A 16,606-nucleotide genomic window follows, 5' to 3' on the forward strand; every position below is an offset into this window, starting at 1 on the left:
TATTGTTTAATATTTTTCACACTACTAGTAGGTTTACTGGAAACTAATTTATGGTTATTGTTTTATGAAACTTAGATTTAAAAATTATGGCATTATAATTTCTAGCTGTGTATGGAGGAAATTAATCAAGTCACATTAATAATATAGTTTTGCACTCGTAAATGAAGGTGATATATCAAAACATTGAATTCAAAGTGTGACATGTATTCTTCAATGTGTGGTAGCTATTGTGAAGGTATTTATTTCAAAAACAATATCAATTTTGAATTTTAATGTGCTTCCTTTTAAATTATACTGTGTTCTGCTTTCTAAGCATCTTTTAACTAGTCACCTGTCTGTTTTTCTACTGCTACCCTCTTAGCTCAGACACTTAATAGTTTTCTTTTGCATTGATGTATTGGCATCGTGCCTGGTCTGTACACTGTCGGTCTCCATCTTTCTCAATCTTCAAGATTTAATTCATCCTCCATGTAGTGTTCATATTTCATAGAATATGAAAACAAAAAACTATGGTTCCACCTGTCAGTGATGCTATAAAATTCCAATGTTTGAAGATATTCTAGAGTATATTCAGACCCTGATCCGTCGATCTCTTTGATCCCGGAGCGATCTGATCGATGATCTGCCGGATCCCGCGCCTGCTGCCCGCGCCCGCCCGTCCTGCCCGCCTGCTCGCCCGCCTGCCCGCCTGGCAGCAAGCGGCAGCGGCGGGTGGCGGCGGCAAGGCGGCGGCAAGGCGGCGGAAGCCCGCCTGCCTGCCCGCCCGCCCGCCCGCCCGCCTGCCCGCCCGCGCCCGCCTGCCCGCCCGCGCCTGCCCGCAGCAGCAAGTTTGCCAAAGCGGTGATACGCCTTCTGTCACCAGGCTGAGTGGATCGCGGTTCACCGCAGCCTTGACCTCCCACTCTCAAGCTTTATCTTCACATCTCAACTTTCCAAAGGGCCAGGATTACAGACATGAGTCACTACACCTAGCCTAAGCCTCATTTTGAACTGCTTTCTTCCCCCTTGGTCCTAGGTTATCATGTCCTTTTAATTTTAATACTCAAATATCTGTCAACAACCATTTTATCTTTTTTTCCAATTTTTCTCCTTCCTTCCCTTTCTTCCTTTTCTTTCTCCTTTTTATTTTTCTCCTAATCTATCTCTCTATTCTCTTTTCCTCCCTCCTTCTCTTTCTCTCTTTTTTTATAATATAATTAGTGTCTCTAACTTCATTCCCTGGTCAATCAAATCCTCTACACATCTGGTTGATAATCTTTGTAAAACAAAGATTTGATTTTGCCATTTTCTTCTATAAACATTTATAATTTTCCCATTGCCTAAAAGTAGTATCCAAATTCCTTTCAAAGTTTAGTGGTCTTCGATTTTCAAGGTCTCCTTTTGACCATTTCCCAAATATTCTTCTCTTTATCCAACTAATTATTTAGCCACTATATTCACAAATATGTTAGTTACCTAAAAATAACATGTTCTTTCATGCCTCTGTGTGTTTGTCCATTTAAATCCTCTTGGATGGCCTTTTTACCACATTATGTTCCCGAATATATTCTCAAGATAGAACTTAGACATAAGTTCTCTGAACTTCCATGGATTATTCTTTTCATTGTACTTGTACACTCTTAATTCATACTAGTGTTATATTTCTTAACTTTTTATATTATACTTACTTATCCTTTCCATTTGACTAATAAAGAACATAAATATAAATAAATTTATATATTCCTAACTTAAACATTTGTTGAAGATGTAAATGGATATTACAAGGAGAGAAATATCACAATTTTTGGATGGTCCTAAATATTAAAAAGTTTTATTTTTCATCCTTAATTTCTCTTTTTCAATTTCTTTGTAAAATAACATTTAACATTCACACATAGAAAACAGAACTATATCTAAACTTTTTCATATTCATTATCCAGAAACTCTGCAGTGAATATCAAAATCAGGCGAAGAATGGAATACTTTTCTGTACCAGAGAAAATGACCCTATTCGTGGTCCAGATGGGAAAATGCATGGCAACTTGTGTTCCATGTGTCAAGTCTACTTGTGAGTATAGATTTTTTAGAATGTCAAAGAAAGAAGGGATCTTGCAGGTAATTTAATAGAAACAGCTTGTTTCGTAGATAGGGAAACCGTGGCTCAAGACAGGGAAGTGAGTTGAATACGTTACATGGAAAAGATCAGTAATAGAGCTGGGAGTAAGTACCTAGAGTTGTTGGTTGTAAGAAGCCTTGTTCCTCTGGCACTCCCTCTTTTAGCACTAGAATGTCCTGACAAACATTAACTTGTACAAATATTAGTTGCTCCCTCGCTCCTGAAACTTCACATGTTAGCTAGCCTGTTTTAGCAATTTATAGGTATCTCATCTTCCATGGGAGTTAAGAGTCCAAAGGTCGTGCTTAATGTAGAAATGGAATAAAGTCAAACTTCCCATGAAACAACACAAAACTCCTATAAAATTACAATGGGTATTATTTTATGTAATATAACGTTTCTCAAAAAGTTAGAATGGACAGTTTTCTTTCAAAATTTAAGAAACCTCTTACTTTTTTTTGGCTGAGCTCAAATTAAGTATTTAACTTACATTTAGAATCTATGGCTTTTTTTGTTTTGATTGACAACTAATATAGTTGTAATATCACCAGTTAACTGCACATACTGTGCAATTCCATTGTACAAAGCAAATTTAGGCTTATTTGTTTTATCAGTATATGGAAATCATTGTGGTTTTTTTTTTTTTTTTTTTTTTTTTCACATCTTGTCCTTTAGATGAAACAGCTATGAGTAAGCAAAATATTTAAGCTTAAAGCAAAGCTAGGGTACACATGGTGTGGTAGATAGACCATGGTCTTGAGGGAGGAGACCTTGCTTGTAGTCATATCCTGAGATGTAGCCAAGGCCCCCTCTACCTCTCATCTTCTCTGATTAACAAGGGGATGAGTAGATGTGCTTTGTTAAGGCCACTTTCAGCCTTCAGGTTATGTCACCATGATTTTAGTTGCGGTGCCTCTGTTATGAACATTAATGATGCTCCCTTTCTTACGATAGGCAAGAAAGCTAATTTACAGAAAGTAAGTTTCCCAGATCCACTATTGTTGTCTTTCTTTCAACATTAAAAAGGCACTTTGAAGAAATAATAGCACCATACTATCCTGGAGGATATTTTGTTGCTTCTCATTGATACATAGTGATAAAGGGACAAAATTGCTCCAGTCTAAGGAGGGAGAACAGTTAACAGTGCAAGGATGTGGAGAAATCATGGCATGTGTTTGTTCCTAATGGATCTGCTTCTTTTTCCCTCTTATTCAGCCAAGCAGAAAATGAAGAAAAGAAAAAGGCTGAAGCACAAGCTAGAAATAAAAGAGAATCTGGAAAAGCAACCTCATATGCAGTGAGTAGAATCCATCCAAAAAATCCTACTTGGTGCTATAATTTGAACAAATTTTAAGAGCCCAAAGGGTGAGATTTTGCCCTGCAGAAATCCCCAGAATGTCTTAACTCTTCAATCTGGGGATGGTATTGAGATAATTTATATGAGAAGATTGATCTATTCTTGCTGATTCAAAACTAACTCTGCAAAAAAACAAAACAAAACAAAACAGAACAAAACAAAACAAAACCCCAAAAAACCAATTGTTTAAAAGCTGAAAAACTGAGTTGTACTTCTAGTTTTATCACTTACAGACTGTTAGCTTTTGCCAACTACTTTCCAGAGAAATTCTACATGTATGCTTTCTACATATGAGTTTCTGATATTTCACGTCTAATTTGAGATAAAAATACCTTGATTACCCCCCGAAGCATGATTTTTATCCCTGAAATATTACAATATTAGTTTCCAAAGCCTTGGCTCAGTTATCATCCCCAATGGTTTTGATGAAAAAAGTCTCCTAATTTTCCCTCTGGATTCTATCCTTTCCTCTGTCCAACCAATCTCCCTAACATAGTTTGAGTAACTTTCAAAATGTGAATAAGATCATAATATTGCTCTGCTTAAAACCCACAAGCAACTCATGCAGGATATGCTTTAATCCCATTATCTCTCCTCTTATTTGTACCCTTATCTCCATTCAGAAAATCATGCTCTGCTATGTGCCATGGCTTTTCCTACCTGTGTTTTTCAGCTAATTTTATTTTCATAAACCTGTGTGCATATTTCCCAATTCATTTTTTTCGCTCAGTCAAATCCTATTTACACTTCCACAGTCTCACCTAAGTTGTTCTTGCTCCCTGACATCTTCCCTGGTTTCCACAGTCAGATTTCATGGTTCCAGCCTATGAGTTCTCAGATTTCTTGTACCCTGTATGTTTGTACTTATTTTATTCTGTTTAGATTATAGTGGAATTTGCTTACATATTGCATATATTACATTGAGACATTGTACTATGTTTTATTTTTTCCTATCTCTTAGCATATGATGTTTTTCTTGTTGTTGAATTGGATTTTACATCTGAGAAAAACACAGTTAAAATCCTCTGCTCAAGGAGCTGTAACATTAGTTTCTGCCAATGCAGATGTTTGAACCTTCTGCTTTAAGTAGAAATGAAATATATGGCCACCTTACTTCTTCTGTCTTGGCAGGAGCTTTGCAGCGAATATCGAAAGCTTGTGAGGAATGGAAAACTTGCTTGCACCAGAGAGAATGATCCTATCCAGGGCCCAGATGGGAAAGTGCATGGCAACACCTGCTCCATGTGTGAAGTCTTCTTGTGAGTAGCCCTGCAGCTGGAAACATGAGGAATGATTTTGTTCTTTCTATTTCATTTCCATGTTCAATCATGGGAGGGCCACTTCAACATAAGAATGAAAGAAATAAAGAATATTTAGAGAAACTGTCTGATTGGAGACATGTATTTGAAAATCCATGTCCTTTGAAGATTGTTAAGACTTCACACTTAAGCAAGGAGACAGTCACAATCTTGAAATATTCAAGTAGTTTTGGTTTTTAAGTGTGGAAACAGGACAAGTTCTAACTTATCTCCATGAATAAAAGTGAGGCCAATGGACCAATGGATGAAAGCCCTGGAAGACAGGTTCCAAATGGACTCCAGGAAGAACTTCCTAACACTCTGAGGATTTCAAAGATGGATGATTTACCATGGAATTCCAAGGATGATATAAGTACAGGCTTTACAGGCAGATTAAAGCAAAGGCTTGAGAGTCATCAGAGATACAGTAATGAGCGCTGGAAATTTAGAAAGCCATCTCTGGACTAGGGTTTAAATCCCAAGTCTGTACCTATTATTTCTACATCTTCAGGCGAGTTATGCATTCTGTCTGTCAGTTTATTTGTATGCTGGGGCTACAATAGTAGTTTTATAATGCGATTGTGAGCATTTCACAGTGCAAGCACGGGGTTAGGCACATCACATTGAAACAATTTAATCATAGTTAAGTGTAAAATTAAATTACATTTGAGATCACTTCTAATATGGAGATTTGATGATTTTTACTCATCTCTTCTTAACCATCCTTTTTTAGCCAAGCAGAAGAAGAAGAAAAGAAAAAGAAGGAAGGCGAATCAAGAAACAAAAGAGAATCTAAGAGTACAGCTTCCTTTGAGGTGAGTGTATCTCCTCCAACAACTCAGAGGGATATGACCCTGAGGATCCACAGATCATGTTCAGGGAACACATACATTCCTTAAAACTGTATGAAACAATTGTACAGTTTGTGTTTTCATGTGTATTTACATGTGTGCAGTTATACATATGCACATGTGACTATTTCTTGGTTGATGGGTTCATTGTTTTTATCACTTAAAAAATCCATGCTTTCAAAGTTAATCATTCTAAAATAAGCCAATTGCTAATCCTCATTTAAGAAAAACAGTACAAGCTTTAGCTATTTTTGCAATCTGATTCAACCCATGTTCAACACCTTCAACTTCCCTCCTTAATTTCACAGGAGTTGTGTAGTGAATACCGCAAATCCAGGAACAACGGACCACTTTTTTGCACCAGAGAGAATGACCCCATCCAGGGCCCAGATGGGAAAATGCATGGCAACACCTGCTCCATGTGTGAGGTCTTCTTGTGAGTAGAGCAGTAGCCCCATAGCATCTGAGGATTGAGCAGTGGGAATTTCCATGGGAAGTTTTCAAACCATTGTGAATAATACATGTTCTTCTTCAGTGTAGCTTTCAGTTTTGGGTGTCATATTTAAATGGACTAAAAACAAACAACAGCAACAATAAAACAAGTGGAGGCTTTCTATTATGATGTAAAGAGATACACAATAAGCCAGACACAGAAAAACGTATAATGTGTGACCTCTCTTATATGTGGGATCTAAATAAAGCTGACTAATAGTAGAGAGTAGGATGGTGCTTACCACAGAATGAGGGTAGATAAGGGTGAGGGTTGGGAATGAGGAAATGTTAATCAAAGGGTGCAAAGTTTTAGTTAAGCAGGAGGAATAAGTTTATAGGATGTATTGGACAGCATGGTGACTACAGTTAATAATAATGTATCGCATATTTCAAAAATATTAAAAATGTAAATTATAAATGTCCTTACACCTTTCCAAAAAAGATAAGTATCAAGAGACAACTATGTAAATTGGTTGATTCAATCATCACAATGTATGCATATACCAAAACATTACACTGAATTCAATTAATATGTGCAATTATTATTTGTCAAGGAAGAACACAAGTTAAAAAAGTGAAGTGCAGAATAATTTCTTCTATGGCATTTAAAAAGTAACCTAGAATCATTCACCCAGAGAAGAGAATACTTCATGATAACTACACTAATTGCTTTTAGTCTTTTGAAAACATTCTCAGATGAAATAGGAAATACATATGATTACATGTAAAATATTACAATGCATGGAAAATTTATGAGATTTTTTGTTCACTATCTTTCTTCCTACTTATTCTATGTAATTTTAAGGAATATAATAAAAATAGAAAAGAGCTATGGGAAGAAAGATTTGGGCTCATGATGAAGATTGACTTTGTAATAAAGCAGAGAAAGACAAGAATGGAGATTTTATTATGTAGGAGTTGGGAGTCTATTTATAGGGTGCCTAAAATAGGACTTTAGAATGAATGTCATGGTATGACTGGCCCTTCAAAAGTGTGACTAGGCTTTTCTTAAACTCTTGATTTTTGACTAAAAATAACCCCATTTTATTTCCCATGTGCCAAGAATCTTAGAAAGGACTTAATTTATTTAGTCTTCCCATACAGAAAGTAATATAATCCAGTATATTTTCCCATAGCATTTGAGGCTTGGAGCACTAAAAATCTATTAGAAGGAAAATTAAGATGATGATCATATAATGATCACAGCAAATGTTGAATGCATATAATTATATGACACTTGCTGAGAGCTTTGCTACCTAATCTCACTTAGTCTTCACAACAACCACATGAAATAGATGAAACCAGATAAAAAGCAAAAACAAAAACAAAACTAAGGCCCAGAACAGTTAAGAATGATGGAAAAGTCAGGATAGGATATGGGACTTATAGATGAAGAAAAAGTTAATGTATTTCTTGATGTGGGATATAATCACTTAGCAAGGCCTTTCAACATGTTTTTTGTTCTCCCTTACATTAATCTTTCAGTAGCAGGAAACTAATTCTGCCACTTAGTGGTTATCTTTGCTGCCTCCTCTGACAATTTTCCATTGAAGAAAGAAAATGCTGTTTAAATGTTTTAGTCAACTTAGACTTGTGATAAAGGTTAGATCAGTTTTCATATAAAGATGTATGAACAATCCCATAATTTTGGATCTATTTTAGTCAGTTTATTTCATAAATATATAAATTCTTTATTGAAAAGAAATAACCTTTATCACCTCATGTTTTATAGATATGTTAACAAAGGTGACTGATTTTTTTGAGAATTACTCTGTTTTTCACACTTTCATACCATGTGAAAAAAATCTTCAATTTTCAAAAAGTTTTAGTTTGATCTATGTGCAAGTCTTTTGTTGATTGGGACACATTAAAACATTTTCACAAATTATGTAATTTTTTTCTACATTTTGAACTATTTGTGTTATCTATCTAATTATGTTGTAGATCCAATCCACAAAGCTCAATTTGCAACACTGTTAGTTATCCAAAATGTAACAGCTATCACTTTCAGTTCATTTCCATCATATGCCTAGTTTTGGAAGGAAAGTTTCCTTTCAATAATGACAATAATGATGATGTCAAACCCTTATAACAATTGTACCAATTATTTTATTATGTACCAGGTATTGTTCTAATTGCATTACATGTAGCAACTCATTTAATGTTCATAACATTCCAATAAGAAAGGTACTTTTATTACCTCTTCTATTTCTCCTTCACACACACTTAAAGATGAGGAAAGCACAGAGAAGTTAAGGTACTTCTTGTTTTCCTTATAGAATTTGGCTCCAGGGTCTTTCTTCTTAACCACCACACTATACTGCCTCTCAGAAGATAAAGATAAAATATTACCTCTCTATAAAGAGTAATCACACATGCAAAAGAATCAGCAAATAAGAAAGTACTATTGCAGTACATACACTGGGAAGTTAAACAGGTTTACTCCCTAATTCAGGGGCTTTCTCTTGCACACCATTCTCTTGAGGTAGAGTGAACCATAATTGTTTATTGTCTAATAAAATTATAAATTACTATGGGTGGATATTTGGCATTGTTTGAGAATAGTCAAAACAATAAATGATCAAGCTATGAAAGTTAAGGATCTATTCTACTATATAAAGATCCATTTCTGGCCGGGCACAGTGGCTCACACCTGTAATCCCAGCACTTTGGGAGGCTGAAGCAGGCAGATCATGAGGTCAGGTGTTGGAGACCAGCCTGATCCACATGGTGAAACCCCATCTCTACTAAAAATACAAAAAAATTAGCCGGGCATGGTGGCACGTGCCTGTAATCCCAGCTACTCAGGAGGCTGAGGCAGGAGAATGGCTTGAACCCGGGAGGTGGAGGTTGCAGTGAGCCGAGATCGCACCACTGCACTCCAGCCTGGGTGACAGAGTTAGACTCCATCTCAGAAAAGAAAAAAAAAACAGCAAAGATCCATTTCTTCTCTCTTTTTTCTTTTCGGTTTCTTACAGTCAACAAGAAGAAAGAGCAAGAGCAAAGGCTAAAAGAGAAGCTGCAAAGGTAATATTCTCAGGAATGCTGATGCTGTGTCCTGACGTTTTTCATTTCTTTACAATTCTTTACTTATCTCATTAGAATAAATGTTTTCTGCTTAATTTTCATGCCTGAAACAAATGAAGAACATTTTTAACCTGAAGAAAAAGGGTCTTGCTTAGAAGTGTCCAGGGTACCAATTTGATTTCATAATTATTCAAATTTTGAGGTTTATTTCATAAAAAGTGGAGTGTTAAGTATTTGTAATGAATTTTCCCCATATTTGGCTTTTATCAGATTTCTCTTGTTAGAGTATTAACTTATGCCATTTACTAATTTCAATTTACATTATTCATATCTCTATCGCAGAAGAGATGGTGACTTAAATTGTTCCGGACTCTATAAAACAGTGCTGCCGTATAATGATTATATTTCTTAGCTTCGAGCTCACACCTTATGTGAGCGGCGAGGTTTCGCACCTAATTAAGTTCATTATGAAATTTTGACTCTCCAGTTATTTTATCCATCTTATTGCTTTTTGAGACTTTATTATGCATTAGCAGATGTTTCAATTTTGATTCAGGTGGAATGTTGAATCTATTCTGCATAGTTGTATTACGAGATTTCTTTTCTTATTCCTTCCTTTTCCTTCCTTCCTATTCTTCTCTTTTCTTTTCTTTTCTTTCTCTTTTCTTTCTTTTCTTTCTTCTTTTTTTTCTTCCTTCCTTCCTTTTCCTTCCTTCCTTCCTTCTTCTTCTTCTTTTCCTCTTCTTCTTTGTTGATCCGCTTGTTCGTGATCCGCCCACCGGCAACTCCACCTCCGCAGGTTCAAGCGATCTCCCTGCCCTCAGCTGGTTTTGCGCCCATTTATAGTTTCGGTGAAACGGGTTCTTACCCATACGATCTGGCTGGTGAAATCTGGATCTGGCATCGCCCACCTGTTCCTCTCCCGGCGTTGATTGAGTTTCACCGTGACCGCAGTTCGTTTATTCGGCTTTTAATGATAACCACAACAGTATACACCTCATCATTACTTGGGGAAAAGTTGACACAGTTTAAAATTTACCTTCTTACTGACTCATTTTTTTTTTTAAATAAGTGTTTCTGCTAGGTGAAACTATCTTTTCATTGATCATTTATAATTGAAAATTTGTTTTCATCCATTATGTTTGATCAGCTGCCAAATCCTCTTAGATATTTCCAGTGATATTAACATATTCCCCCTTCTCTCCACTCCTATTTTTACCTCCTTGCTTCAAATCCACATCTCCCATTCCTAGTTTTTAACTTTTTAAAATCAGTTTACTCCCAGAAATCTGTCAGTTTCTCCAGGGATCAAACTTATTCTCTTCTCTATTTATAAAGATATGTCTTTTTAAATTTATTTATTTATTTTTGAATCAGGTCTTACCTGGTGCAATCAAGGCTCACTACAACTTCGAACTCCTGGGCTCAAGTGATCCTCCCACCTAAGCCTCATGAGTAGCTGGGACTATAGGCATGCACCACCATGCCTGGCAATTTATTTTATTTTTTTTTTATTTTGAATTTTTCTGTAGACAAAGTTTTGCTGTTATGTCCAGGCTTGTCTTGAACTCTTGGGCTCAAGCACTTCTGTGGTGACCTCCTAAAGTCTTGGAATTACAGGTGTAAGCCACCATACCTGGACAAAATATATATGTATTTCTTAGGTTAAGCAAGTTTTTTTTCCCTTTCTCAGACCCCTAAAGACAAACCACAAGTGAGCAATATTTTCATTTCCTTCAAGGCTTCTCATCTAAGCCTGCCTATGGAATCTTCCCACCTCTGATCTTTCCTAGCTTTTATAGACCATGGTATGCAACACAACACACACATGTATGGTTTTGATGATAAATATTTTCAGATTTGCTATAGTGCCGGGACAATTCTGAGTTGACGACCGAAGCTTTGTAAATACTTACTGATTTACGACTACATGTTATCACTTTTCTTTTTACTTTTTACTCTACATTATGTATTCCTCATAATAGGAAAAGATGCAGGAAGGATAGAAAACTATTCTGAGAAAATATTTTCTTCATTTCCCAGGAAATCTGCAGTGAATTTCGGGACCAAGTGAGGAATGGAACACTTACATGCACTAGGGAGCATAATCCTGTCCGTGACCCAGATGGCGAAATGCATGGAAACAAGTGTGCCATGTGCGCCAGCGTGTTGTGAGTGTCCACCCCATCTCTCCCACTGAATTTCTTCACCCATGATCACCCCTGAGTCTCAGATCCTTCATGCATGTGCAGAGTATAGACCATGGGTTATATGTTAGAAAGTTTTAAAAGCAGATGGATGAGACATTAAGTAATATTGGATCATAAAGTGACAATACTATTCTTTATTCAATTATCCTTCTATTTTTTAATTAAGTCAAGGTAAAAGCCTCAGTTTAATGCTTTTTTTAAAAAACACTTGATAAACTTCATTTGTAAAAAAGAGAGAGCAGAAGTTTCATGATTTGGATTGGGTGATCTTTTTGATGTCCCTCCCACTCCTGACATTTTATGATTTGTTAGTCTATTCAGATAGGAGCTAAGGAAAGGCCAGCTGGATGGAAGTCTGTGGGATCAGTACATAAAGACTATTAAAATAACCTGAACAAGAAATGGAATAGGGAGGATTGTTATTTATCCTTTCAAGGACATTACTGTATAATGCATACATTCATAAGTGGCTTAGTGTGGAGTAAAACCTTTAGGAAACGGGTTCATACCCTAAATGTTTACTAAAACATCTCCCTGTTATGCCAGGTTCAGGGCCTTCTAAGGCCTTTGTTTTGCTGAGTGTTGTAGGTAAGCCTGTGACCACAGCTCCATACTGTGGGACAATAAAAAAGTTAATTATTATCACTTCTAATTCTCTTCCTTTTTAGGTTCTTAATCTGCTCCTGAACTTAATCCTAAAATAAATGCTGAGAAAAAGACTTATTTAAATAATACCTGTTGAGGTGCAAAGTTAATGCCTCCCAACTTTCACATGTCTTGATCCAAACTGAAGTGGATGCATACAATTCCCTAAAAGGAGAGGCTGACAGAGTAGAGCACTAGAAGAAAAGTGGCCTGAAATTCAAGAAGCCAGGGTTTTTCTCTCACCCGTTCAATTTGCTGGTGTTGTGGTAATGACTAAATGTAGTAAATGGTAAGGATTTTCCAGCATTAACATGCTATATGTCAGTAGAAAATGGCAAGAATGCCAGAATATTAGGCTTGTGTTTGACCGCCAAAGATTAGCAGTTGAATCTAACTGGACTTGAATCACTACTGCAATCCAAACCTTGAATTTCAACTTCAATATTAGCTCCATTGAAATAATATTTAAAATTTTCAGTTTAGAGTAAAACATGGTTTATTATGATTTTAAGCCCGTCATCTGACTTAGCATCACCCTTTGCTTTTATCACTGATATGGTAGTTACTTGGAGAGGAAAAGTTTAACAAGTGAAATAAAATCAAGACAATTGTAGCTTTATTCAGAATGTTAATTAAAATTAGCAACCTACGAAAAATAAGATCTCCTGAGGGCCACAGACTGATAAAGATGCATGCTTGTTTTATAATTATTCCTCTTTAGAGGGGGAATGTAAACAACTAAATTTATCTGTACTATTGGTCAAAGCAAAAGCACCTCTTAGACTAGATAAATTTGTATTGAAGACTGAATCTGACTATTGGTTTGGAAGATCCCCATTCCTTTTAAAAATGTACTTCCAAAAAGAGTAAGGAACCATATTCAGCCTATATCTTCTTTTTCTATTACAGCAAACTTGAAGAAGAAGAGAAGAAAAATAATAAAGAAGAAAAAGGGAAAGTTGAGGCTGAAAAAGTTAAGAGAGAAGCAGTACAGGTAGTTGTTTGAGATCATCAGAGTCACATAAATATTCAGTGATCACTCTCCCTAGGCAGGGCTCCTACTCCCTCCCCATCATTCCAGTATTCTTAGTGACTTTGCAAACTGGGAAAATGTGTTTGGATCCCCATATACAAGAGTACGCCCCTTTCCTTATTCAATTTATTCACACTAAATCTATTCATTGCTCGTGCAGTAGAGAGATCAATCACCATGTTCTCCCCTGATTGTGTCAATTATATTACCGAAGAAAGAAGTATATATAGATTGTTATCTTACTGTCTGAATGCAAATTAATAGAGACAGATGTTCAGATTTTTCTCAAGTACATTTTTGAATATGGGTGTTTACCTTAAAAACAGCAACAACTAGGTTTTTATCCCACTTAATTCTCTGTGAGATTTTGAGGAGATAAACGTGTCTCTGAGTCTTGAGTTTGCATTCTTTAACATCTCACATGATGGTGATAACAATGATAATTGTACATTCATTGCTACTGTATGCATCATGGCATAAAGTTTTATGACTGATATTTGTAGTAGCCATTGAAGGTACATATTATTATCTGTATTTTATAGAAGAGGACTTGGAAACTGACATAAGAAGTTAAGAAATATATTTAATTAGTTATATATAATGCAATTATATACTAATATATTATTTACTATGTATTAACATAAATATTATATGATACAAATAATATCATATATAATTATAATTATATGTAGTTAGTAACTTGAGAACCAAGAATTGAACCACAAGTTCTGGCTTTAAGCCCCATGATGCACATTAGATTTTACATGCTTCTGCCATTTGTATTATTCCTGCAGACTATGCCTTAGGTCCTCATTATTCATTTTTGTCTTTGTGTGATTTAGAAGATCTAACTTCTACTGCTCTTACCTTTGCTCTCTACAATCTACTCTCAACTCTTAAGCCAAAGTAATTATTTAAAACCATAACGCAGGTCATGCTACCCAGTGACTTCTCATCTCACTCAAAGTAAAAATCAAGGTCCTTGTAGTGTCTGGAAGTGCCATACGCGGTCTGATCCCTGCCACTTTTCACAGGTCACATTTCCTATTATTCTGCATTGTTCTCCATGTGCCAGTTATACTGGCCACCTTTTGGTTTCTTGGACATGCCAAGCATTGATTCATGGCTTTCCATCATGTGGTCACAAAAACAATGTGGTTAGAAAACTGGACTCTAGGCTCAGACTGCCAGGGTTCAAATCCTTGCTTCATTTCCCTACCAGTAAGGTCCTACAGTTAACATCTTTGTATATTAGCTTTCTCACTTATAAGATAAGGACATTATTATTATGCATATTATTTTTATGAAGGCCCAAGAAACTTATTAATGTGTAACAGCACAGTGTCACACATATCTTAAGTAGTCACTCTGTAATATTATATTTATTGCTGTTAATGTCATTATTGGTCTAATCTCATTGTCCAGTGGGGTGTTCCACATTGGACAGTTCACCAATTCTTCAACATACAATGAACTTTACCTTCTATATTCCATTACTCACAGTCAGAATATCCCTCTTGTCTACCAAAATTCTGGTCACTTTTCATGGCTCAGATTGTGTGTTAACTGCTCCCTAAAGATTTTCCCATTTGTGCAATATACTTAATAACTCTTATCACTTGATATGCCAACAATTTAAAAAATATTTTAGTTATATCATTCATTTTATTATAACTTATAGTTGCCTCTATGTGTTTTCTTCAAAGAAATTAAAAACTCTGTATTAGTTTTCTATGGTTGCTATAACAAATTAGCACACTTTAGTGGCTTAAAACAACATAAACTTCTCTTTGTTCAACTCCCACTTATGAGAGCACATGGACACAGGGAGGGGCTGGGGGAAACGGGAAGGAGAGCATTAGGATAAATGCCTAATGCATGAGGGGCTAAAAACCTAGATGACAGGTTGATAGGTGCAGCAAACAACCATGGCACATGTATACCTATATAACAAACCTGCATGCTCTGAACATGTATCCCAGAACTTAAAGTAAAATAAAAGAAAACAATATAAAATAAAAAACAATGCAAACAACAACAACATAAACTTCTTATCTTATTTCACAGGTTAGAAGATTAAAAAGGATCTCACTTGGCTAAAATCAAAGGGTTGGCAGAGCTGTATTCCTTTCCTGGAGTCTGCAGGGGAAAATCCATCTCTCTTTCTCCAGATCTAGAGCCTGCCCATGTTCCCTGGTTCTTGGACCCCCTTCTCTATCTACAAAACCAGCAATGTTATATCTCTCTGACTGTTCTTCTGTGGTTATATCTCCCTCTCACTCTGTCTTCCATCTCATTCTTGCAGTTTTAAGGACTGATCCTCGTGATTGAGCCTTACATTGAGCCCATTATGGCAATACAGGATAATCTCTTCATTTCAAGGTTATTTACCTAATTATATCTGCAAAGTCCTTTTTGCTATGTAAGGTAGCACATTCTCAGGTCTCAGGTATTAAGACTTAGATGTGTTTGGTGGAAGGGCATTATTCTGCATACTACAAATTCCTTTACCAATTTAAGAGGCCATACATTATTCTTCTCTGTATCTTTCACAGTACCTAGTGCAGAATAATATTTGACCTGAAGGTTTTCTAAGAGATAAATAACAGCAATCTATGTTCCAAATAATGTGTGACCTAGGTCTCTGAAAAGCATTTTGGCTAATATTAACCTTCAACATCACCTTTTCCATGCAATCATTATGTTTTAGTTTTTAAAGGGGTAACATGGAGGAAGAGTTCTAGTGTTTAGTTATTGGATTCTTAAAATCTCCTTCATTTGGCAGGAGCTGTGCAGTGAATATCGCCATTATGTGAGGAATGGACGACTCCCCTGTACCAGAGAGAATGATCCTATTGAGGGTCTAGATGGGAAAATCCATGGCAACACCTGTTCCATGTGTGAAGCCTTCTTGTGAGTGAGAGGCAGCCACTGCTGCTACTGAGTGTAGAAGATCAGCATTGGGTGGGCAAGAGGGATGACATTGGAAGTTTTCTCCAGGAGGTAGATAATGAAGGCTGTCTTTGCATTGCATTGGAAATTTACTATTATAAAGCCATATATTCAGCCCGTTGACTTCTGGTGTTCTTCAATAGTCTGAGAGGTACTTGAATCACCATCACAAAAGGACCATGTGCTAAGAGCAAAATTACCCAGGAGTTAATGGCATAAAAGGACTAGGATTTCTGTTCTCTGCAGGCATAGGTCACTGTCAAATAATCCAAAGGTGTAATCGTTAGGTGCTAATAAATTGAAAATGAGTTAATGTCTAATGATATCTTAGAAGCTTTCTGGGGAGAAGAACAACATCTCTATTTTTCAAAAGAGATATAGTCATAAAAATTTATGTGCTGGTTTACTATGGCATGTGTGTCTTCTTTAAACAACAATAAGAACAAGAACGGCTGGGCGCGGTGGCTCATGCCCGAAATCCCAGCACTTTGGGAGGCTGAGGTGGGCAGATCACAAGGTCAAGAGATCAAGACCATCCTAGCCAACATGGTGAAACCCCATCTCAACTAAAAATATAAAAATTAGCTGTGTGTGGTGGCACGTGCCTGTAGCCCCAGCTACTCAGGAGGCTGAGGCAGGAGAATTG

The 16,606-nt window shown here is 36.3% G+C and overlaps 1 protein-coding gene across 8 annotated transcripts in view; it reads left to right on the plus strand.

Moving 5' to 3' along the window:
• The window catches only part of SPINK5 (serine peptidase inhibitor Kazal type 5), a 111,957-nt gene that overhangs the window by 69,637 nt on the left and 25,714 nt on the right, over window positions 1-16,606 (plus strand). For 7 of the 8 annotated variants that reach the window (XM_031666531.1, XM_031666526.1, XM_031666527.1 and 4 more), the window contains 9 exons: window positions 1,920-2,047; window positions 3,311-3,392; window positions 4,584-4,711; window positions 5,484-5,565; window positions 5,910-6,037; window positions 9,072-9,120; window positions 11,164-11,291; window positions 12,885-12,969; window positions 15,794-15,921. In XM_031666531.1, coding sequence (XP_031522391.1) covers window positions 1,920-2,047; window positions 3,311-3,392; window positions 4,584-4,711; window positions 5,484-5,565; window positions 5,910-6,037; window positions 9,072-9,120; window positions 11,164-11,291; window positions 12,885-12,969; window positions 15,794-15,921 — 938 coding nt within the window. The remainder of the gene's footprint in view (window positions 1-1,919; window positions 2,048-3,310; window positions 3,393-4,583; window positions 4,712-5,483; window positions 5,566-5,909; window positions 6,038-9,071; window positions 9,121-11,163; window positions 11,292-12,884; window positions 12,970-15,793; window positions 15,922-16,606) is intronic. The other variant, XM_031666532.1, reaches the window with a different exon arrangement.

Source organism: Papio anubis, chromosome 5 (genome assembly GCF_008728515.1).
Source record: "Papio anubis isolate 15944 chromosome 5, Panubis1.0, whole genome shotgun sequence".
Classification (NCBI taxonomy): Eukaryota; Metazoa; Chordata; class Mammalia; order Primates; family Cercopithecidae; genus Papio; species Papio anubis.